Here is a 25,568-nt window from a genome sequence, read left to right on the forward strand (position 1 = left end):
CCAGGGGTTGGCCCCTCATACAAGCAACCCAAAGCAACGTGCCTAATTACATATAATTAAGCCCCAGCTTTTTGGAGCGCAATCTCATATTCCCTTTATTGTATTACAAATGGGACCATTACCTCTTAACAAGGAAGGCTCATCTCTGCAAATCAGGTTAGAGAGATCCTTTCCAATTCACAGCCCTCTTGTTAAATGTGTCTAAAATGTCATTAGGATTCTTCAATCTCATCTGTGTTTGTTTAAGAACGCCATATGATTATAGAAAATCCTCCGCTGCAATTCACTGGCGCTGCCATTTCACAGTGTGTGGCTGGATTTTCAAAGGGGATAATGTGGTGTATTTAAAATGATTTGAAGCCAACCAAGACAACCTCAAACGAGGGGGTAGATCGTAACCGTTCTTTGTGGCTATACCTGCCGGAGGATCTGCTCTTCGGTATTAACAAATTAGAAATCGGAAGATGCGAGTAATAGCCTACCATAATTATTTGAAGTGAAAATCATCGGAGTTAGAAATGTAGCAGGAAATAAGGTCAGTGAATTAATTTGCTGAACTTGGAAATAAACACAAATGAGACGAGGAGACAAGTGCTCTACCACCCAACATATTTTGGGTCATTAGAGAGTTGAAAGGTAGCTGAGAACATACAGTGTTACAGTGCTTTCACAGTCACGCAATAGCCTCGTTAAATGTTTAATCTAAATAAAGCTGTGAAAGGTTTATTTAGTAGTTTTTAAGATTTACCTACCAGTAATTTTCTGCACATTAAACTTAAACTTCTTTTTTTTTATGTTTTTGAAAGAACCCTTTACTGAATGCTCTCCAAGGTTGCATTTATTTGATCAGAAATACAGTAAAAACGAATATGAGCATTTTAAAATGTGATCTTCATTGTCATGTGATCCCTCAGAAATCATTCTAATATGCACACATTTCGGTCACACTTTAGATGATCCAATTCTCAATATTAACTAACACTTTTTTTTTCCTCAATTAACTCCTAATTACTGCTTATTAATAGCTAGTAAGGTATTTGTTAAGTTTAGGGATTAAGGAATGTAGTACTGTTCATGCAGAAAAAGGCGCATTATATACTGTAAGTAAGGACGGCTTTTATGACGTAACAGTGACGAAATTGATCCGTATTGATGAAGCCACTGCAGAATTGATTGTAAACATGTAACTTCTGACTGGAGCAATTACGTGGCGGCACAGTTGGTTTGTTGTTACAGTAGTGTCAGACCTTTTGGTTTCGAGTAAACCACTATGGCATGGAGGTAAGGATCAATATGATGTATAGATTTCACTCACTCGCTTACTTAGCGGGGGTGAAACACACATTTGAGTCGGTCAAGGCCAGTCATGCTCATCCAGGTCTATTGCCGTCGCCTCATTAAAGATGAGACACAGTGCAAAGGTGTATTGAGTTTCCCAACTAGTACAGAACATTAATTATTCATCCATCAAGTCATCTAGAAAACAAGGACTCGCAGTTCATAAGTGTATGCTGTCAATAGAATTAAATGTAACTGTGTGGTGTGAGTTGAGTGTAGAACTGCTTTGTCTAAGAAAACTAGGCGAATTGAGTTACTATTTAGAAAGAGTCACAACTGCCTGTAACTGACAGATATGAGTAAAGTGATGATGATTTTTATTTTATTTTTTCGGGCTTAAACCTTTTTGCAAGTCAAAGTAAATTTGTGTTTTATGTCAAAGCAAATGTACAAAGATCTAAAAATATGCATGATGGTGAACTGCCAATGTATAATTATGTGACTAAAGATTAGCATGAATTATTAAAGGAAGCATTTTCCTTAAAGCTGTGGGGGAACGTGTGCCAGATGCCCAGTGGCTCAACAAAATAGTGAATAGCCTTGAATCTAAATGCAAGAAATATGTTTTCGTTGAAGAACGTGAAGTGGGAGTCAAATATCTTTAAAGAATCTTAAGGGGGCTGGCACAGAAAATCCCACAATTGAATGAAAAATGTAAAGGATTTTTTGGATAACTGCATGGTGGGAGTGATATTTCATATTTCTCTGCAACCTTGATGCAGAGTAATAATATTTTTTGTAAACTTTGTAAACTTGTATTTTTTGTATTATTATTATTGGGAATTATATATTTCCAAATTGTATTATTTTTCTCAATTAGGCCTACTTAATTCAAAAATTACTTATTTTCCTAGTCGGTTTATGTATGTATAATATATGATAATATACAGTGCAAAGTACTACCAATGATTCAACTTTTTAAGGTTGTATTACTGACTGAATCGCTTTTAAAGAAGCCATACTAATATGGCGCTATGCTATGGATGTCTTATCATTTTAGTTGACATCCATGAATATCATTTTTCATATTAGTTTTACCTCTATCACTGTTCTCCTAGAGGGGAACATCTAAAAATTGCCACAGTTTACCCCAATCTCCCTTGGATATTTGATGCATAAATAACAAAAAGATGATGCATTTTTCCTCTTTGCTCCTCATTTTATTCTTAAATGGATAACCCAGAACTATTAGAGGCCTGTTTCACTATGACTGTACTGTACTGATTATTCCATTAGCTGATATAAATAGCAATGATGTCCTTACTGAAATAGTTGCCATGACATCATGAAAGCATTCTTTAAAAGAAATGACAGCTCTTTAAACCAGAGAAGGGCATGTTTAACATGAGGGGCTGTTGTCTGATCAAAACCCCGTTGTGCTCTCTGTGAAATACATGACTTTAAAAGCACCCAGCAGGGCATTGCACTGCCAGATTGAAAATCAAGGACTCATCATGGTTCGGTCACAAGGCAAAAGCATGTTACTTTGACTCGAAAAGGCCACATTATTTGACTTTACAGCTTAGAAATGACTACTGTAGCATCTGCTTATACTTTAAAACACTAATGTCTCGTCAGTTATGATTGATGGGCTTGAAAGTATACACTTCATTAGAAGCACTTTTGAAGATATCAATAGAAACCTTGGGCTGTCACATCCTCCGAAAGATTTTCCCATTTCCTCGATTTAGTTTCAAAACTGGGTTGAACATTTCCACTTAAAGCCCATTTAGAAGTCAAGCTTTCTGACGGATTGATAGTTCATTTGGATGATCTAAATAGCATTTGCTCTGAAGCTAAAATGTAAAACTCACACACTCCTTTTTCTCATCTTTTTGTCATATTTTTTTAAACGGGGGATTTGGGGTTTTATGTCCCATCTGTCATGGCACATTTGTTGGGCTGCATTACAAACAAAATCGCCCAGTGGGAACAGTGGGCTTGATCCTGAAACTGAAACGGGAGTCACGTTTCGATAGCACAAAAACAGAGGTGTTTCTAAATAAAAATCAAAAATACATTTTTCGATTCTATTAAGTCCTATTTATTGTCACTCTGCTTCTAAGCAACTTTTCATGGATGCCTGCGGACAGAATGGCTCAGCACTTTGATTTCAACACATCTGTTTATGTGACAAGAAAACAAGACAGTATCATGTTGCGTAATGAGGGTTATTGATGCTCCAGGATAAAAATAGACACAGCCTGTGCACTACTTTTAAGATCCACCTGCTGTCTGGCAGTTGCTTTAGCACTGCTGGAACTATTTTCTGCTTAACCTCCCTCTGAAATCTGATAAAAGAAAAGAAATGTTGTGTTTAAATGTTCCATTTCTTGCTTTTCTTGCTTTGAAACCTTATTAAGCGTATTAGCATTCAAATTTTGTCACCATTTCACTATAAAACATATACTACTACATCTATAGGTCAAGGACCTGACACAACTTACAAATCACAACAATGCATTTAATTAAACTCCATTTTGATCATTTCAAGGAGCGGTAAGTCAAAAAATGTGAGGGTAATTCAACTATCTTGATATCATGAAGAAAAAAAAAAAGCCAAGCATCCACTTGAACAGAGTCGATATATTGTTGTGGATGGTACTTGTAACTCATGTTGAAATATGTTGATATATAAATACCTTATAGTGCGCATTTCTTTACCAGTAGAGACACCGTCTCACTGGTTTTTGCAGAGTAAAATATTGATAGCAGATTTTGGGAATTGCTCCCCTAACTGTGTGCCAGCTCGTATCCCTGGTGACAGCTGCTTCTCCCTCAGGCAAACACTTTTGTTTTCATGCTTAAGAAAACAACCAGCTGTACAAGAGCACAGGGGCTTTCTTAGCACACTGGGATGTCCTCGGGATATTGCTAGCAAATGCAAAGCAAACAAGCTGCAATCTTTCAAGCATTCCTCATTTATGTCATTACACACCTATTTCTCCTCTGGCATGACTACATTAAGCAAGCAAGCATGTACAGTCAGCTGGTCATTACTGTAAAACAAACTCTGACAGGGAGATCAGGCCAGAGGGTTTATTTTGTGGTAATGTACAGTACATTATCAGATTACATTATGTTGGGAAAGAAGAGGTTGCAGAATGCTATGGCCTTGTCAGACTTACAGCACTTAAGGAGTGTGTCAAAATGTTGCTACAGTAAATTTTAAACACTATTGACTGCTACTGTCTTTTTTTGTTCCACCAATGGAAATATTTCCAAACAAAGCCACCACTGCACTTCCTGAGTGAATCATTTTATTTTTTTTTTAACAAATCGTAAATTATTCAGTGATCCGGATTTACAAAATGGTTCACTGACTCACCCATATAAAACAGTTGGCACTTTGAGTAAATTAGCCTACTTTTCAATATATGAAGAGTTCAGATGCAAAAGCCTTTAAATGCCATTTGAAATTTTCTTCTTTAATGATGATTTTTATCAAACTTGTATATTTAAGTTCAGTAATTTCACTTAAATAACAATTAATAGGTAATCTTTATTGCCATTTAAGTGAAATTACTGAACTTAAATATACAAGCTTGATAAAAATGATCATTCTAGAAGAAAATTTCAAATGGCACTTCGAGGCTTTTGCATCTGAACTCTTCATATTAAAAAGCACATTCTATATAGTATGAATGTCATAAAGACATACTACATGCATGTTGTCATTGTCATGTGACAGCCCATTCTCATCCCAAGGCATCATCTAACTGACGCTTTTGACCATGCGTCATCTAACTGACGCTTTAGGCACCCTTTAGAGTCAGTTAGATAACGCTTTCCTAGTGGTCTAACCCTAACCTAGTGGTTTTCCTAGTGGTCTAGCCCTGTTGCCTGCTGTTTTTCCAAATACTATGTATTCAGACATACTTCTCTTTTGGCATGCTGTTCTTCAAGTATTTAGGTGTTGTCAAACAATTATTTGAAAGAATGATTCGCTCACAGTCACTTGCTGCTACCTACTGGTGTATCGATAACCAGCAGAAGAATCACTAGAAAATCCTCATTAATGGACAGAAAGTGTAGCCTATTTTTTATTAGGGATGACCTACAGTATTCCATGAATCCCATATTGTCAAAACGCAAAGCACTTTGCACTTTTAAATGTCTATATTTTAACACATTTAAGCCCTCTTCTTTCACCATGAGAAGACTTTTTTTTTTTCAGGGAGTTCTTGAAGGAGTGCTCCTGAATGATTAGGCTATGCTGTACATGTAAGCAAGCTTTCACGGTGGGAAGAACAGGCCAGGTGAAAAAGAGCTCTTCCATTAACATTCCCTCACAGGCTTCTTTGCTCAGGGTGCATCAAGAGTTAGCTGAAAACAAATGGCATGGGAATGCCATCTATTTGTCAGCTATGAGTGATGTGATGCCTGATTCAGATCAGGCCACTGAACACAGTAGAACAACAGCCTCTCAGAAAGAATACCAAGGGAAACGGCAAAAATTGCTTTGGCCCCTCGGTTATTGTTTTTCACGATGTGTCTTATTGTTGTCCTGTATAGAATCTTAGACTCGTGTCAGACAAGACGATTACTTCCATGGACAGAATCCAAATGCAGCCTATAAAAGCACACGGAAAAACTGAAGGTTTGGAATGTTAACATTTCTAGCTTACAAAGCACTGGTTAACGAAACAAATTTGATAGGTTCTATAGAGGTAGTCAAAGAGTTCAGGTGAAGGCCTCTTTGAAGGTTAAAAAAAAGCAATACAAAATGCAAAGTTTACTTTTTCAAGGAAAGAGGAGGTTTTTGAAATGACTGAATTATTTTTGCATTACTAACAAAATATCAAACCAAATAGCATTCGTTTGAATGAAAGATTGAACTTTGCAAACAAAACTTTCCACAAAAAGAAGATTTTTACGTTTCAATTAAACAATATATTGTTCAAAAGGGAGACAAAAAGTATTTTGACACATTCTGCTTGTCAGATGTTAGTGGAACAGAATCCTAGTAAAAGCAACGGACTACACCGACAGGTCCACACTCCCAACTCGTCATATATCGATGCTTGTTCAGGACTTCACGTTTTAATGCACAGGGTTCTCCTTCGGCATCATTTTTCAAGAAACAGGGTAGGCTACTCCATTGCTTTCGATTAGAAACCATGGCATCATCATAGACGCGTTGAGCATGAAAAATTATACATTGGGTTATAATTTTGCCTTTACGACATATTTGAGTGTAGTTCTCAATTTAATCAGCCAGTATAATTTTATTTACACGAAAATGAAACCCAATCCCCAACCCTAAACCAACCCATTTATGATATAAAACAAGATATAACAAGCAGACACGACTACAAGCAAAGTTTATACAAAAAGTACAAATATTGCAAGTGTTCCGAGGCCAAACGATTGATTTGTGTGAAGAAATTCTGACTTCACATCCACTAAAATACATAGAAGCCAGTTTTTGCTTCAGAATTTAAAAAAAGGAACAGGTTGAGACTTTACATTGCACAAAATTTTCAGTTTTTCATTCAGAAATTCCTTGTACAATTCACAAATCGTATTTTGCACATTATATCGTTTTAAAGGATAGTTCACCCAAAAATTTAAAATGTCACCCTCGTGTTGTACAAAACCTGTATAACTTTCTTTCTTCTCTGTACCATACGAGAAAATATTTAGAGAAATGTCTTCAGTGAAGTCGATCAGAAACATTTTGTGTGAACTATAGATGGATAGATCTGCTCTACTGAATAACTCTACAGAGGACTTATTTAAGCTAAAAGTGGAAAAGAAAACATGCACTAGAACAACTTTATAAATAGTATGCTGGAAGTATCTTGCTGTGGATGAAAAGTGATGCTAACAAGAGAGGAACTCGCCAGATGCAAAGAAGAACATGTATGACAGGACTTTTAAAGGGGGTATTCCCAGTCTGGATGACCTCATTTGGTGAGGCCATTCATTTATCTTTAAATATCCATGACAACGACAGTGACATCAGATGCCGCTTCGTGACCAACTGAAGAGCATCACCAGCCCCAGAACCAATCTGCACGGCGTCAACATCGTTTTAGATTTTTTTTTTTTCAGCCAAAAATCACAAATATAGCTACTAAAGGTCACGTCACATGCCTCTTTAACACATTTTAATGGAAAATACAGATATGGGCAGAAGTAGCCTTTTGCATTATCTGTCTGAATAATTAACTCTGACATTCTTTGTTAACAGATGCTTTTTTTAATGAAACAAGCTTTCTGCAGCAGTATTTTTATCTGCATGTAAATTATTCCTAAGGCTTTAGGAGCATGCGGTGCGCTCACAGCTGTGTTGCGTGATAGGCAAAACTCTCCCCGGGCGCGGTTAATTGACACCTTTAGTGCCACAATACGCACGTGTATCTGCTGTTTTCAGGTCTGTTTGTCAGCCAAAACGGCGGCATTGCAACCTAGCTCTCTTTGTTGAATCCAAGGCAAAAGTGCGGCTGGTATATGACCGTTCTAGCTCTAAACTCTGTACAGCAGTGCTGAATTGCATTTTAATACAATCACTGGCTTATGTTGGGCGAATAAACGTTCAGACTTGTCCCGCGTTACTGACTGACTCAGCATGTGGCACCATGTGATCTCGGTATGTCTGTGCTGCTGCTGTCCCACTGGAATATTTTACAAGGGTCCGCAAAAAATGAGCAGATGAGTTATGCAAATTGTAAAGCAATTCATACTTTGCACGTGACGTCACAAGTACTGGCTGGCGGGAAACAACGTTGTTCTTTAGCAATGAAACGGTTCGTTCAAGCTGTAGGAATGATGTACCAAACATAGCAAAAGGTTTTACAGTAGGTAGATAAGTCTATCATTCACAAGCACAGTAGCCTACCGTGGATATTTTTTAAAGCAATACATTTCTTTCCTTTTTTTAATTAGGCTACCATATATATGTACTGTACATGTGGCATCACCTGGGTAGACAAATCAGCTATGCATCCATCTGGGTTCACTTCATAGATTCATAGATAGATACACTATGCGTCTAATTTAGACGGTTAGTGGTTTGACTGTTTTCCAAAGATGGCGCCATCTGTACACAAAGTGTACTGTTTTTATAAAATATCTTCTTATTAAACGGTCTGTACACTTACAAACTTCTCAATGCTTCATTTTGCATGTAGGTACCCTCATTATGTTACTGTGTTAATGTGGGGCTATTTTGATTGTTAGTGGTATAAACTAGCGATTTCTTTTTACTTATTAAATGCCCCCATTACTAGTGTTATACACTAAACAGTTTTAGAGATAAAACTCTTTACATTACATTTTTATCATGAAAACAAGTCTCAGAGAACGGTTGACTAGGTACCATTGTGTTATTAGACCAAAGGTTCATTTTGCGCCGGAGTTCTCCTTTAAAACTGACAAGGTCAATGCCAAGGCTATGTTCTGAGATAGAACTTATTAATTAATTTATTTAAAAATAAATTAATCTATAGTGACTCAATTGTCTCAAAGTTGTCTAACAAGTGATTTTAGTACACTAGTGAATTTAAAACTAATAGCTTGTGCAGCGTCAGAAGTTCGACTTGTTTGATGTTTTACTCCTCGGCAAATAACCTGCCAAGGGGATTTTATTTTTTTAAACGAAATAAAACTTATCTGGGAAATCAGCATGTAAGTGCAGCTGTTTCACAGAACTGCGATCTACAATCAATTTGGTCACAAATCACAACTTTAAACACCCTTAATGCTGTAAACTGCACTTATGTGGGTAAAGTGGGCTCTGAGTCGTGTATTTGCCTAAGGCCAGCGTTCTGAAGCCAGCAGGAGTGGGATGAAGAGATTCAGCAGGAGATTTGGTCGGTCCTCACAACCCAGAACCTCCATTTCACTCTCACAGCTGTGTTTACACTTCTCATGTACCATCTGAATAGACCCAAGAGTCATTGGGTTACACAAGTACCCATTTTTTCGAACAAAAAGGAGCTGGTGCTTCAACTTCAGAACCTGCTCATTTCCTCTGAGTCTTACAGTAGAATTACAGTATGACCAGAAACAGACACACAGTAGCACAGTCTTTGCCTATGTTCAGAATACCACGCATAAGATAATACTCTTAGTAAGGCAGTTTGCAAATTAGGACATTATGAATAATTCAAATCCAGAAGAAACCCCATTAAAAACTTCTGTAACTCTGCTGGGCGCAGGGGTGCTGAACTCTGTTTTCAAATCTAAGATGTTCTGGCAGCAGCAATGGTTTGCGTTTGTCACCACCCCGTCACACATAGCCTACATTTATTCAGAATATTAGAATATTCAGGGTTTCAAACATTTACTTCAAGCTAATATGTCCACGGATAACACTTCGGCTGTTTACAAGAATCAAACGCAGAGGTCAATTTTAACACATTTTAATTTCAGTAACAGTGAATTGACAAACATATAAGTCTACATTTTTTTAGTATTAGAAAATCCTAAATATTCAGTGCATTTGGGACACAACTTCAAGTGGTTACTTCATTTGGATGGACAATTTGTTTTATTCATGTTAAATTTAACTTACTTTACCTTACACGTTTAATATCCAAACAATGAATGACTGTTGTAGCGGTACAGGCGAAAGGGGGTCAAACACAGTATTAGTATGGTGTTCCTAATAATCCTGTGTACATTTCGTACATTTATAATGTTGCATGGTATGAAAAATGCATGATGACAAAGTAGTGCGGGGTTGAAATATAAATCACTTAACTATATTATTCAGTAGCTATTTCTGAAGAATACTAGTGGAGTTTGCTGTCAAAACAGCTTAAAACAAGGTGGTCTATGCTGGTTCAGTTGGGCTCTAATTCTGGCCAAGTTGGTGTTTGACGTACAAGTGTTTTAAGAGTTTTATTCATTAATACATTTATTATTCATCTGCTTGTTCATTTGTACCAAAAACAACATCAGTCAATTCCCTTTATCATAGTATGTTGTGCATCTTCCCAATTCCCAATGGAACACTATTGCTTGTCTTAAATGTGGATTAAACAAGAACAAAGAATGACCAGAACCAACTGTAGCTTGCAGATGGAACTGCAATATTACATAAAATATCAGCATTGAATGCCCTTCAACAAGATCAAATAAACATCAAAAGCTTCACAAGATCCACAACTTTCCTGCAATTAGTGGTGCTTGTATCTTTCTACCACCAGCTGCTAATGAACTTGCTTGTTAAGCAATGGTGATTTAAGCAGAAGTTTCGTAATGACTGCCATATGGTGAAAATGTTTTCAGGTTTTGTCTATAAGAAGAAGAAAAAAATAAATGTAGGCAGTCAAGTGTTTTGAAACCCATTTCACAATCTTTTAACACTGACCTGCTTAGGCTTGACTTTCAACTGAGAATCATGCGTTCACATTATCAATAGTCAAAGGGTGAAAGTATTCTCTGAATGACCCGCAAAAGCATAGAAAACCATTTCACTTTTCTTCTTTCTTTCCACTGATACGACTTCTTCAGATGCGGGGGAATAAAATACCCAAGCAGCTCTGTGGTGTGGTTAACTCCAAAGAACAAAATGATTCACTAAAGGTCGACCAGACTGAGGCCCTCAAGGAAATGTTCTGTCTGAATAGTTTATGCCATGATTATGGTGGAATGAAATTTAATACATGGATCAGCATTATCTACCAGTGAGTAAAACACGTCCAATGTATTGACAGAGACGAAATTAACTAACAATTTATCACGCGCCTTTGAGTCATGCAATATTTTTCATCACAGGACCTAGATTTCACAAAATCACAAGACCAATTAATATAGGAGAGATTCTTTCTCTAGAATAGTGAACAGTAGAGTTGCAAGCCTCGCATTTTGAACCACACATGCCCAGTGAAAAAAAAATATTTCATTTACTCATCCTCATGTCTTTCCAAACTCAAATTACTTTGTTCACTCCGACTATCCTGGTTACCATTTTTCAGTTTTATAAAAATGAATGATCTCATCCCAAGACGTCATATAACGTCTTTTGACCATACGTCAACATCCGCCGTTTTAGGGTACCCTTTAACGTTGGTTAGATGACGTTATCGGATCCTAACGCTACCCCAGACCTAAACCTACCCCGTCACCTAACTGACGTTAAAGGTAAAGCGTCAGTTGTATGACGTCCCGGGATTGTCATGTAACTGACGTTAAAAGGCGGATGTTGACGTATGGTCAAAAGACGTCCCAAGACGTCAGTTATATAACGTCTTGGGATGAGACTGTGTTAAACTGGAAGGCTCCAAAATGCCAATAAAACACACAAAAATGGAGCTTTGTGTGAAGAAACAGATCAAAACTTACACCATTCTTCACCATAAATCTTGGCATCCATCCCTAGTGATGTCTGATTTGTAAACCACTCTTCTTTTGAGTCAGAATTCTTTAAATGAATCAGATGAGCCAGTTCACAAAATCTCACTGGCTACGTTTACATGCAACCAAATAATTCATTAGTAATCGGATTGACGGCTCAAACGGACTGAAAAGCCGATCCGACTGAGCTCAATCCGAAAAGAAATTTTGATCCGATTAAAAGGGGTAGTTTCTTCCTTTTCTAATCCGATCGAGAGGACATGTAAACGCTTGATCGGATTGTAAAGCTAAACTGAAAGGACTGTTAGAAAGAGCTGAATAAAGTGTGATATAAATGAGAGTCCTACCATTCTAAAATTCTCCTTTCACTCAGCGTCTGTGAAGTGGTGTCGGACAACGTCTTCCAGTTCTGTTTCCATTTGTAGTAATTGCATTTAAAGGAGTCTCCAGTACATCTCAGTACAATAAAACATGCAGGTGTAGAATGACATGAGGGCGAGTAAATGATGACAACATTTAAATTTCACTATTCCTTAAACATAATTTCAGTTTAAACAGCGAGAGGAAGCTGCCAGATCATAAGCATGCTTTCTGTGGTGGCCGCCATCGAACCCTCTTTCAGTCGACGGAAGCCCTTCCCGCCTGAGATGACCGCCACCGAGGTTACCCTGTCCCTCCTCACCCCTTCCCTCTTGCAGGGCTGACCCCTGACCCACATGTCTGGATCGTCGCTGAGTTCGTAAATAGAGCCATCTTCCATGCTGTGTTCCAGAGATTCTAAAGACGAGTCTGAGGCTTCGTCCCCTCGTGCGGTTAACGGTCGCCCAGGCAACCCTGAGGTTGAGCGGAGGCGGTACTGTAGCAACAAGCCCCGCCCCTTCCCTTTGCCCTCCACATGGCCGGAAACATTGGGCTGCTGGAGAGATTCCTGAGACGACGAGTCACTCCGATCCTCCACCCCACAGGCCGAATCATGCCCTTCCACCATAGAATCCCGCTTCAGAAGATCAGGAGATAAAGTGCTGGAAAGGGCAACTAAGAAATCCACAGGCCCACAGTGTGCATTGAGAGATATCATCCCCTTACCTGTGTCACAGTAAAACACACAGAGCTCACACGGCTTTAATCAGTGAAAAAGCAGCAATGCCAGAGGGCAAGAAAAACCTTAAAATTTGATTTCTATTATTTACACATTTAAATGCATATTGCATACAGAAAGGACTTTGACAAAGGAATAGTTCAGAAAATTGGTCATTATACTACTCTTTGCTTGTTCCCATCACCTAGATAGCTTTTTTTTCTTCTTCTGCGGAATACAAAAGATACAATTTTGAAGATTTTTTTTTTTTTTTTTTTTCATACAAAGAAAATTCATTGTGGTGATGCCCAAGATGTCTTGCTCCAAAAATAATTAAAAAAAAATCATAAAGGTAGTCCATTGACTTTTAAATTACACACACACACACAAATAAATATTCAGCTATATTAAATTGATAAAAAAAATTAAAATAAAACAAAACATTTAAAATAAATACTGTTCTTTTGAACTTTCTATTCATCAATAAATCTTAAAAAAAAATAAAAAAAAATAAGCAGTACAACTATTAAACAGCACACATTTGTCAATAAAAATAAATGTTTCTTGAGCAGCAAATTAGAATGATTTCTAAAGGATCAGGTGACACTGAACCTAGAGTAATGATACGGAAATTATCACACGAAAAATGTACATTTTGTAATAAAATAGAAAACGGGTATTTTAAACAGAAATAATATTTCACCACACTGTTTTGCTGTATTTTTGATCAAATAAATGCAGCTTTGACGAGCACAAGAGACTTCTTCCAAAAACATTACATAAAATCTTATTGACCCAAATCTAATTTATTCATGGTAATCTTCCTGCCTAACACTTATGTGTGTGTCATGTCAGATTGCATATTAAATATTCGCTCCTAAAAGCTTTGCAATGAACTGACATACGGAAAAGACTTTGTAAAGACAAAATTATATTTTTGTATTCCACAGGAAATCCACACAGGTTTGGAATGACATGGTGTTGAGTAAATAATTTTGGGTTTAACTATTCTTTTAACAAAGGGTAAACTATTTCAATCATTATGCAATTGTCCTGTCACCACAAAGGAGACTTTCCAAAATAACTAAAAGCAAGTTATGTTTTATGAAGAGCCCCCATCTGTGTACCTGTTATTTTGGGGATGCCCTCCAGCTTGGGCACAGGCAAGGTGATGATAATGCCCTGGGCAGTTCCCACCCATAGCAGCCCCTGGCAAATCAGCAGGCTGGTAACTCTCATGCTTCTTTGACCTTCAGAGGAAAAAGAAAAAAAAAAGAAGATGACAAAAAAAAAAAATCACCATCATGACTTATTTATATCTATGTAGAATGATACTATTTTTAGAGAAAAGAACAAACTATGCTAAAAAAAATTTTAAACATTTTCGCATTTGGCTCCTACACTCTGGTATAGCCTTCCTGATAAAGACGTTTCTTTAGCCAAGCATTCATATAATGCACATCATAATCTTGTAATCTAGTTATATCAGATCAAATGCACATGATTATCTATCATTGACCGTGAAACAGTATGTTACAGGAATCACCAACCAAGTCGATCTTGGAAGCATTTTAAGGCGATCGCAAAGAGTTTTCAAAATCAGAGAAAAAAAAGCCTATTGTGTGTATTAAATGGTGTCTAAGGGATGCGGAGGCGCTCGCTGTTACTATCATGTCGATGCGGACACGTCGAGTTTAAACAAGGCTTATACGCTTTAACCAGCTCAGCCACAGTAACGGCTCATATTTAGCAAGCTAAACTTTTACTACCCTGTTAGAAAAAAAATATATAGTTATATATAAATATATAGAATACAATGTTACATATTTTTGGCTTACTCTGGCTATTCTCTGCTGTCTCAGATTACGATAATATCGTTAATATGTTTGATAATAATATCGATAATATTTTTGTCCCGTTTCAGCCACTGTTTCTTCTTAGAAAGGGAAGGGTGAAGCTCCCTTAGTGCAAGCTCACAACCGGACTGCTAGATATTGCTAAAAATCACACACCACACCTTTAATGAGACATTTGTTTCTGCCTAAATGAATACATAATGTTAGCTAACTGCATGATTTGTATTATCTTAGAACTGTACAACTATACACTTTAACAGTCATCTCTGACAACATATTACTTTAACTTGCAATGTAGAAACATGCATTTTTTCTGTAAAGCTGTTTTGAAATTATATGCATTGTGAAAATCACGATACAAATAAAAAAAAACACCAAAAAAAAAAAAAAAACACTTCTCTGCTTTAAAGGAAGAATCATTGTTTCTGTGGAGACCCAGAAAAAAAAAACGTTTTGCTCTCTCGTCGGGTTTATTGAACTGGCCAATTATAGCAGTGTGCAGGTGTGACAACATTTAGATTGCTGTTGTTTAGACAAAAAGCAACATGAAACATTTTACCGACATTATTAACAATACCAAAAATCCCTGACCTTGGGACTTCAGAAACCCAAAAGCAACCACAGTATAATTAAATCAAAGAAGAATAGCACAGCAGAGTCTTCAGCAAGTGTAGACAGTGGCTCGCTTTGCATGAATGAACAGCAAGTGGCTAATTGATTAATTTTCACAGCACGCTGTCTGTAGTTTGCCATAGAACTCTTTGGCTAATGTGTAAATGAAGCATTTTCAGTACGGTAGTTAGTCACCAGGAAATCACTGAAGGTCATGAAAAAACATTAGCGAATGGATTGCATTAGGAAGAGCTCATTCTTAGAAATGTCAGCTGTCCAGTTCTGCAGAACATTCGCCTATTATGCATTCTGTTTCTGTGCAAGAGGGATCAACTTGATAATATATTGTCAAATAAATCTGCAGTTCTACAGTAATGCATTTGAATTCATGAATGCTGAAAACATAAGATGCTGAGGTGTGGGAAAAAAAATGCATATTGCATATTTTATTAGATGTCCTTGTAGTTGATGCATTATGCGTCCTATAACTTTTTCTGCATCACAATGATCGAGATTTTAAGTTAATAAGTTGATTAACAATCAAGAATACATTCTCAGCATTTATTTGATTCATCTTGATTAATGTACATTTCTATATATGTATATATATTCAAATATGTTCAATTTTCCAAGTTTTGTAAAGTTTTTTTTTTTTTTGGGGGGGGGGGGGGCAATAACATTTATTGTGCACTTTGATCTTTGAAACTTTACAGACCTTTTACATTCACAGATAGCTATCCACTTTATTTTTCATGTAAGAGCAGATGTGGCCATTTGTGGTCTGGTTTCCGGTCTCATCCGCTTCCAGTTATTTTTTTTTTTATTTTTTTTTTGTAAAGTAATATTATTGTATTAAGATGAATTAACAATAGTATATTGATAAATAAATTAACCTAGATTGATAAATGCTGTAAAAATGAATTAATTGAATGTAAATTATTGTTAGTTCATGACACAGAATGCATTAACTAATGTTAGCAAGTTGAACCTTGTTGTCATCTGAATATATGTAAGGGAAAGTGTGAGTTTTTGATAACTGTCAAACTCATTTTTCAATTTCTTTTCAATGCATTTGATTTCATTATTTCATGTTGACTTTCAATTAATATGAGGTAATAAAAGATGCATGTTAAATATATAAATGATTTATTATCAAAATAATTTACAAAATAACTAACTTCAGTATTAATTTTAATATAAAATTAGTTTGAGTTGTAAATGTATTATTTTATTTTATTTATTACATTTTTGTTAAAGATTCTCTTCTGTATAATATGAATTTTCCCCAAGGATCTGACTTTTCCAGCTATTATTAAAGAGGAAGGATTCAGCCTCAGTGTGTTAAAGAGATGTCTGGCTTGCTTATCCATTTTCTAGCTGAGGAGAAACTGCAGAATAATCGGTGACTTTAAGACAATAATTAATTCATCAGCCATCACTTACGAGCAAACCTGTGGGATTAGCAGACCATTGATCTGTAATAACTCTATCAGTCCTCCTATGTGTGATGCTTGCGGATTAGCATATTCAGGGAAAACGATGGGATGTTCTGTGGGCCCAGGGTAAAAAAGGGGAAGAAAGCTTCTGCCAAAGCTTATTTTCACTTTTGTGCTCCGTGGACTGTAAACCCCCCGATATAACACATAATCATAGCATTAGGCCTACCTCACCTAACATGAACTACATATTTAAACACAGCTAGCTGCGCAGGTTTGACAACAGCCTCGGGGTTGCAGGACCTTCGCAGACATCTTCGCCACAATAACCGCCATTTCTCCTTCACGTGTCTTCTGAAATACAGCAGTAACTTTGATCTGAAGGTTTGATGTTCTCAGTCTTTGACGAAAAAACCAGAGATATATCTTTTTGTGAAAAAAACAAAACCCTATTCTCTGGCCAGTTCCTCAAGTCTGCAACACCACTTTGGTTTTATTTGTTCTCCTTCTTTGTATTCCACTTGTCTGTGACAACCGGAGAATCGTGGCTAAACGCGGACGATCGCATTCAAGTGAAATCAAACATTATTAGACCGTCTGAAAGGAGTTATTCTGCTCCGGAGGATTCTGCGAGCTACTGGAGCGATGCTGCAGATTTTCTCTTTATATAGCCTGATGTGTGGCGCGGAATTGAATTGAAGCGACAGTTTGTATATGTAAACAATATTTATAAACTACACTTTTTGGTGCCCTTGCTTATGAATCTTCACAGAAGGCTTTGCCTTGTATACATCTCATCTAACAGTGAAGGAGGGATGAAGTAAAAAGAATTTGGTCATTTTAAGATTTAAAGGGATAGTTCACTTTGAAATTAATTTTTCATATGTTTTAGCTTACCTCAAGGGCATCCAAGATGTAGGTGTCTTTGTTTCCACAGTATTTTCAATTTTGACATTTTTTCAGTCAAACCGTTGTTGTCTATCAGTCATACACTGGAGGCTAAGGGGGTCCACCAAAAAGCATGCACAGAGAAGTCAAAATTAAACATGATTGAATGACTCGTAAATGTAAGTACACACTGATGGCCTAAGACACGAAACGAGCGGTTTGTGTGAGAAAACGAACAGTATTTATATCGTTTTTACCTCTTGTAATCATAGCCATGACAAAATGATCTGACGGCACGGACGCTTCGGTCTGCGCATGCGCCGGAAGTGATCGCTTGCGCGTCTACGTCACTCTTTTTTCGGAAGTTTTTTTTGGAAGTTTTACCTTTCACTGAACATATTTAGATATACGGGAAACCGCAATGGAAGACAATTTCGGTATATCTAAATATGTTTAGCAAAAGGTAAAACTTCCGAAATCTCCGTGTAAATATTGAGTGACGTCACACGCAAGCGATCACTTCCGGCGTAACATTGAACTGATTCAGTTCGGTTCAGTTGGACATTGCACAACTGATTCAGATCACTTGGACGTCACTGTGATTACACGAGGTAAAACAATATAAATACTGTTCGTTTTCTCACACAAACCGCTCGTTTCGTGTCTTAGGCCATCAATGTGTACTTACATTTACGAGTCATTAAATCTTGTTTAATTTTGACTTCTCTGTGCATGCTTTTTGGTGGACCCCCTTAGCCTCCAGTGTATGACTGATAGACAAGAACGGTTTGACTGAAAAATGTCAAAATTGAAAATACTGTGGAAACAAAGACACCTACATCTTGGATGCCCTTGAGATAAGCTAAAACATATCAAAAATTACTTTCAAAGTGAACTATCCCTTTAAGTGGATCCAAGGGAGATTAAGACAGCTAAAGGTGAGTATTCAGAGGTAAAAAAAAAAAGTGAATGTAGAAGAATTTAAAGGCCAGCTGCACAAAGAAAAGGCACAATGGCAAAACGCTGGCACGTTACCAACATGCCATGGCTGCTGATGTCATGAGAAGAGCGTTGCCATGGCAACATTTCAAATGGAAAGCTTTGTCTGCGCCATTGTGACTTTTCCAGCCTGTAACCCCACAGCTCCATTACTGCTCTGTGGGGTCTTAAGTTAGCTACTTATTCACGGTCAATCCCTGGAGAGCCAGCCTACAGGAACCATTCCAAAAAGAACTTCTCCATTATTACCCTTTTTATCACAAGAAGAGCGGTTCAAAGAAAAGATGGAAACAAGCACGGATCAAGCATGTGAAGGCATACAAAAAATGTCTATATTCAAAGGAATGGAGATTCACAGGGTCAAAGGAGAGATACTCACTGGGGTTGTAAAATGACGATGGTGTGGAAATGTTGATCTCCTGCAAGTGTTCCAGGGTTTCCGTATGGAACAAGCGTATAGAGGAACCTTCTGAAAAGGCCATCCATACACCCCCTCCGGCTCGTACCATGTGGGACACGCTCACCATCGGGTCCTGATGGACCTCAAATCTCTACGAAAGAACGAAGGACAATGAGACTACAAAAGAGAGACTGGAATTAACTAACTTCATATCGATACAGGTCAAGTGGAACAGCATGCCACATTTCTCCCATCAAACTTGTATAGTCTCCGCTACACTATTGAGAGGAAACAAGAAAACAATATTAAAGGCATGGTTCAACCCAAATTGAAACTCTGTCATTCTAAACCTGTATGAGTTTCTTTCTTCAGAGGTCCTAATCTAGGTTGCAGTTGAGATGTTTGATCTACGTCCTTAACTGGGAAGTAGAACAATGACATTAATATTTCCCTCATGATAATGGTAATTCATTTCAGACTGTAGTCACATAGCTTTACTAATGTGTTAAAATGTGGACTGGAGTACCCACGACCAATGAGAATCAACAAGCAGAAAAGATTGGAACACAGTTTGGTACAGAACTCAATAAGGCATGACAAAAACAAGCAGTTAAAAAACTCCATCTCCTTTTTCCTCACATTTGCTTTCACTTCTCCATTACCTCACAAACAGAAAATTGAAATCTAATGACAAAGGGGCTGTTGCAAATGCATCTCATTTTTAGTATCCCCTTTTATTCTCAATGCAGTACATCTGCAAGGACTCCTTCACACTCAACACTTTGAAAATCAGAACACTGAGCATTCAGCCACTCAAGGTGGCATGAGAGAGTGAAAATCTTGCTTTTGAAGACATTTTAGCATATATGAAATGTTTAGAGTTGGAGGACATGTTCATATTTTCCCCTGTATTTAATAAGATCATGCTCAGATATGGTGCAGGTCAATAGCTGCATTTCCATTACCCTTCAAAATGTGCTTATAGAAATTGTGCATTGAAAATACGCCCAATGGAAACACGTCAATTTAGCAAAAAACGCATATATAGCAAAAAAATGTTTTCAGGCAATTCGAAAAAGGAATATTTAACAAAACTGCAAACAGATTTTTTTTTTTTCCATTTACAGGTGCCCTGGCGTACGTACAAGTCGATCATTCTTGAAAGATGACGTATTACGGGAAGACTGGATACTAAACAACAAAGGAATGCCACAATTCATCAAGACCTTGAAGCAGATAGGAGGGAGAAACACTAGAAATACCTCATACAGTATGTGACCGAAGGGATTTTCTTGCCATTACTGCTTGGATAACAAGCCTAAGTCTCCATTATTAAGAATAATGACTAAAAATAATGACTAGTGCGGTGGCTGAGATATACATAATCCTACCAACATCTGTCGCCATGATTTTGGAAAGGCTTATCACGAGAGGAAAAAAAAAAACGTTTTAGTCACATAACATTGGTTAATAGAAAATCCATCATTTCGCAATAGATTTTTATCAACATTTAGAAAATATTGCAAAACTTTTGCCCAAATCTGTAATGGAAACGCGGCTATTTTCTACATCCTGAAAGATCCAAATATGACGAGCAATTTAAGGCTGTTTTATTCTCCTGAGTACAGAGTGTGCCTGCAGAAAGTCCAAACTTTCTGTTCAAAAAATAGTTCAGAGCTGATTTATGGTGTTCTGTATTACCAGACACGCAAAACGAATGAAAATAGATCTCAAACGCAGCCACTGAGGTGGATAAGGGCATTCAAATCTTCACATTTCTCTTTTCCCTGGTTGTGTTCCTGCACTGATCCCTGCAAAACACCACATAGCTCCATTAAAGCCAAAACCCAAGACGCTGGTGGTCACCCACCCTCCATCAAAAGATCTCCAGGTGAGAAAAAGATACTTCATTGAGAGGTTAATGTGGGAGTTCCTTTCTGGTCAAGACCAGTTCACTTCTGTAACTGTATCATCTGAGTTAAATATGTAATTCAGCGGAGAAAAAATTTACTATTAAAGGGATTTCTCCCACGAAGCTCACTCATTACAGTTTTTAAACCTGTATGACTTGCTTTCTTATGTGGAACAAAAGATAATCTGAAAAATAGTCAGTGAAGTGTTGTTTTGGATCCAAATGGCATTCATTGTATGGACAAAATCATGAAATGTGAAATATTCCTCAAATATTTGAAATGTTCATTTTAGCATTGATCATTTCAAAATGTTGCATTCATTTTGTTTCCCAAATAGAAGAAAGAAAATCAAGTGAAAGATGGAAACATAATGCTTTTGTTTACTGTCAGTGCAAACTATTGCATCACTGATTTCAGCATTTATTATATAAAACAACCTAAAGGGTAACAACATTAGAAACCCATGGGTTGGTTACACTCTCTTCCTCTGAGCGACTGATTTAGCTCTCTTCACTGACGTCTTTTGTATTTTCCTTCTCTCCAGTTGTGTAAAAAAGCTCAAGGTTGAACAAGGTTGAAGAGAAATGTTACTTTATCTCTGAATCTGTTGAGAATGTTAAAACCTGAAACCACAATAATATGCCCCCACCAGTTTACTATTTGTCCTGTGATCATTTTGCCAAAGGATTAATTGAATTGTTGCATCCAGTCGAATGAACGGCTACAGACAAAACTCCCCTACACAGTGGACATAATATCAATCTCAAAACAAACTGAATGGGAGCCAAGTAAATAATATAATGCAAAACTACAAATAGACTATGACATGTTCAGACAACGCAGATCTGTTCAGTAATGCAGTTCGAGCTGCCCGAAGTGTTTAGTTCTGTAAATTGGTCTCTGGGAGCCTGAAGGGCTCAATTCTCAACTACTGTATGATGATTCTGCAGCTTTATAAAGGAATAAGATATCCATAAACTGTGATCTTTACATTTGAAAAGACACTTTTGACTGAAGTAACTCCAGAAATCATTTGACCAGAGGACCTACATGTTTAAAAGAGTTCTTTATTAACATTTTACTCAGCTCGCTGTTGATGCCCCAAAGGGCCACTGGTATAACCACCTCCTACTACTCTGAAATACAGACTGGTATAAATGAAATATTCATTTTAGACTATAATCTAACTCTCTAAATCCTTAGTTAAAGATAGTGAAATGTCATTTCAGCCTCTGATGAGCCAACTGTCTATTTCAGATATATTAGTCTATATTCGTCATTCAAAAAGGAAAACTTTTTTTCCTTTTTGACGCTGCCGGCTGCAGATACACATACCGTAAACAAAGCAGAGCGTGCTTAACGTTTTGAATATTTACGCTCATGTTAATATTGCAATATTCGCCAAGAAACACAAGTGAGATGACGTAACATAAGAACAGCCTTCTATCTTTACCGTTTTGACTTCTTTGCTTGCTGTTTTGCTTTTATTCTCATGCGCTGACTCTTTCACTAAAATGTAACCTGCATTTTACTCTTTAAGATTGAGGCCAGTTTTACCCTAAAATAGCAACATTTTATGTAAAAATCACTTTATGCTATTTGAGTTCAGGCTATAGTATGGCTTAGGAGCTATTTTTGTATATATTTCACAATCATCTTTTTTTTTTTTTTTTATATAATATAAATGTAACACCCAATGGTCTTTCATTCAGTGGCTGATTCAAGGGACACCAGATAAAACCAGGGCCAGACCTGGGCCCTTTATGGGGATCCAATGGTTCTCTTTCCAAAAGAACATCTTAATTTATTTGATTAGAAACTGCATTTTCACTAGTGGCTTTATGCATAATTTTTACATTGATTTTACTAAATTATAAAACAACAGCAGCCGCACACTCAAACACTGTGCAAGATCAATTTAATAGCAAGCTTTTGGTCTTGCGACCTTCTTCACTTTGATTTTGCTTGCAATCTGCATTTCTGCTTACCATTTTAATCTAAATGGACAGCAATTGCTATAAAAGAACAGTCTAAGTCTACAGTCTATCAGTTCTACGAAACACAAAAGCAACTTCCAATGCAAACGAACACCTTTTATCTTTTCCTGCAATGCGTCGATTTATTGCGCCATCAAACTCACCATCCGACCAGTGGGTTCAAGGGCCACACATCAAGAAGGTTTCAATGACTCAGGATCCAGTTTCTTTGATTTCAAAGTGATTCACAGCGGAGCCACTGTCTCCGAAAACAATACACCCCCTCCCAAACACCTTTTAAAAGTCCACAGGGAAAGAGGAGCCATTTCATGCCTGATCCTCTAATGAGGCATGAGGGAGCTGCGCTCCTTATCGAGGGTTTGCACGCAGCCCCCTGAGGTCTGTGGTGCTACCGAGGAGCCCTGAGAGCTCTTACAAACAGCTAGTTCTCCAGTCTGGGGTTGAGGCAGATTAGTTGAAGGGGGTGAGGTGGGTGCGAGATACCATTCTCTCCTCTGCACACAAGCGGACAGGGATTAGCACCTGTTTGCGTGCCCTTGCCAAAGGGAGCTTCTTTAGTTTGAGAGCAAGGGAGAAGACTGAAACTGCCTTTGATGTGTTTTCATTTTTAATTGACTTGTCGGCAGTGCTTGCCTTTGCTCTCTCTCTCTATGTTTTTGTTTTATATTGCTTGGACTATTTCTTTAGAGGCAAGACACTAGAACAATAATCCTAACTACTTTTAGAGATTGGGGTCAGTATAGATTTTTATTAGTCAATCATTTTATTCAGCAAGGATGCTTTAAATTGATCAAAATAAAGCTAAGTGGTTTCTTAAGTTTGATAATTCTGCTACGTCATGTTTATGACATATTTATGACAGGTTGTGTTGTCTTGGTAATGTCAAGATGTCATGACAAAGACACTGACAGGTTATGATGTATTAGTCAAGGTGTCATAACAAAGGCAAAAATGTCATATTTGCATTAAAAATTTCATAATTGAACGAATGACGCTCAATGACAGTTGTCATAGACATGCGTAAAACCTCCCTCATATTCATGACATGTCCTGTCATGGTTGTCATGTCAGTCTACACCCCTTCAAGTAAAGTGTTACTTGATCCGCCACAATTCACCTTTGGTTAAGCCCCGCCCCCCTTAGTTACTGTTGCTACATCCGTCAAACTTCATCTGCGCTCTGCATGGCTTAAGCTGTAACAGCTCTTCCTGCTGAAATGTTATCAAACTTTTATAAAGCAGCAAATAAAGTGTCCGATAGAAGTGAGCAAAAGGGGCTGCAATATGCGTTCGAAGGCTATATTCAAGAAACAACAAGGCATCCAAATAGAGGCAAAAGCATAACGTTACTGGTCACAGTCAAAAAACGAACCACCGCATTTCCTACTAATCGAGACGGAGGCTGAGACTAAGTTAACAATATCAGGGAGCAACACTGTTCATGCAAAGCTGGGTAGGTCTCTATTCACTTCTATAATCGTTATTACAAAGCAAACGGACTACACGAGTACTGTATAACGTTGTATTTATTAGCAGCGTGTGCTAGCGTATCAACAACCGGTATGAGAACCGAAATCATAACCTAAAACATTATAAAACGGTCGAACTAGTATAAATTCACAATAAGGTTAGAAGTAAAAAAAGATGTGCTTGTTGATCTTTGCAGGGTTTAGCTGACAGAGGACGTCCATAAAGTTTAATCCAAACACGACACTTGTCACTGTCAGGATTTTACTTCGGTTTTGGGAAGGGAAAAAACGGACACCCCCCTCCAACCTCTCTGGGAAACACGTATCTGTGTTACAAATGCCCGAGGCACAACGTTTAACCATATTTTGGAAAAAAACTTCTACGGTAATAGCCTGCCGAGACCAAAAATATGAGACGCCTGTGTTGAAAGTCAAGGGAGCGCTGTGAAAAAGTGTCGGACCTCTGTGGGAGCTCGTTCTTGGCCGGGCTGTGATTGGTCAATCTACATTCTAGGGCGTGGCTTAGCCAAAGGTAAATTGAACCAACTCGTTCTCATTAGATGCGTCTAAAAATGAATTTTAGCGTAGAAATTGCACGATAAACACAATGTGTGCTATAGAGACGCATTTCTTGAGATCAGGTTGATTGAGCACCTATGCTTTTTATGTGCATTTTTTAAATTTTTGCAAAAGTGTTTTTCATGCGATTTCCCAAAATGTGCATTAAAATAGGTGGATGGAAACATAGCTATTGAGTCTCACTCAGATACAGAGGTTGCCCCCACCGCTTCACCCAACATGATATCACAGCAGATCACTAGCGGGCAAAACACAGCAAGCCTCCACCTACAATGCAAGCATCACACCTAACCCCTCATTAGCCCAGTAGAATACTAGGTGACAGTGCTTAAGAGAGGAAAATGTTTAAACAACCTCTCATTTTACCAAGTGTGGTACTTCACTCCTCAGCTTTTATTGTTCTACATGTTTATGAGCCAAAATTGGATATCAAGTTGGTTGCATCAAGCGTTTGCTCTACATTGTGTCTTCCCATGTTTGTTTGTTTTTTTTCTGCAGTACCAAAGTTGATATATTTTTAGCATTCTACATCAATAGCGATCCAGCAGCCTCAATAGTTTTGGGTCAAGAACAAGGTGACACGCTGTAGTGTGGAATTATTACCTAAAAACCAGTGACGAGAGAGACAAATTCACACAGGCTCTATTGCTTATCCCACCGACACACATCATTGTACGCCACTTTGCCATGAGTCCC

General features: G+C 37.6%; 1 protein-coding gene across 7 annotated transcripts in view; it reads right to left on the bottom strand.

Moving 5' to 3' along the window:
* Positions 1-9,966: 9,966 nt before the first annotated feature.
* arhgef10la (Rho guanine nucleotide exchange factor 10 like a) overlaps positions 9,967-25,568 on the bottom strand; it is a 110,910-nt gene continuing 95,308 nt past the window's right edge. For all 7 annotated transcript variants that reach the window (XM_089125165.1, XM_089125167.1, XM_089125164.1 and 4 more), the window contains 3 exons: positions 18,895-19,066; positions 13,852-13,974; positions 9,967-12,732 (listed from right to left, as the gene is read on the bottom strand). In XM_089125165.1, coding sequence (XP_088981291.1) covers positions 12,197-12,732; positions 13,852-13,974; positions 18,895-19,066 — 831 coding nt within the window. In that variant the 3' untranslated portion in view covers positions 9,967-12,196. The remainder of the gene's footprint in view (positions 12,733-13,851; positions 13,975-18,894; positions 19,067-25,568) is intronic.

The sequence above is a fragment of the Pimephales promelas genome, chromosome 21 (genome assembly GCF_988280905.1).
Source record: "Pimephales promelas chromosome 21, fPimPro1.hap1.1, whole genome shotgun sequence".
Classification (NCBI taxonomy): Eukaryota; Metazoa; Chordata; class Actinopteri; order Cypriniformes; family Leuciscidae; genus Pimephales; species Pimephales promelas.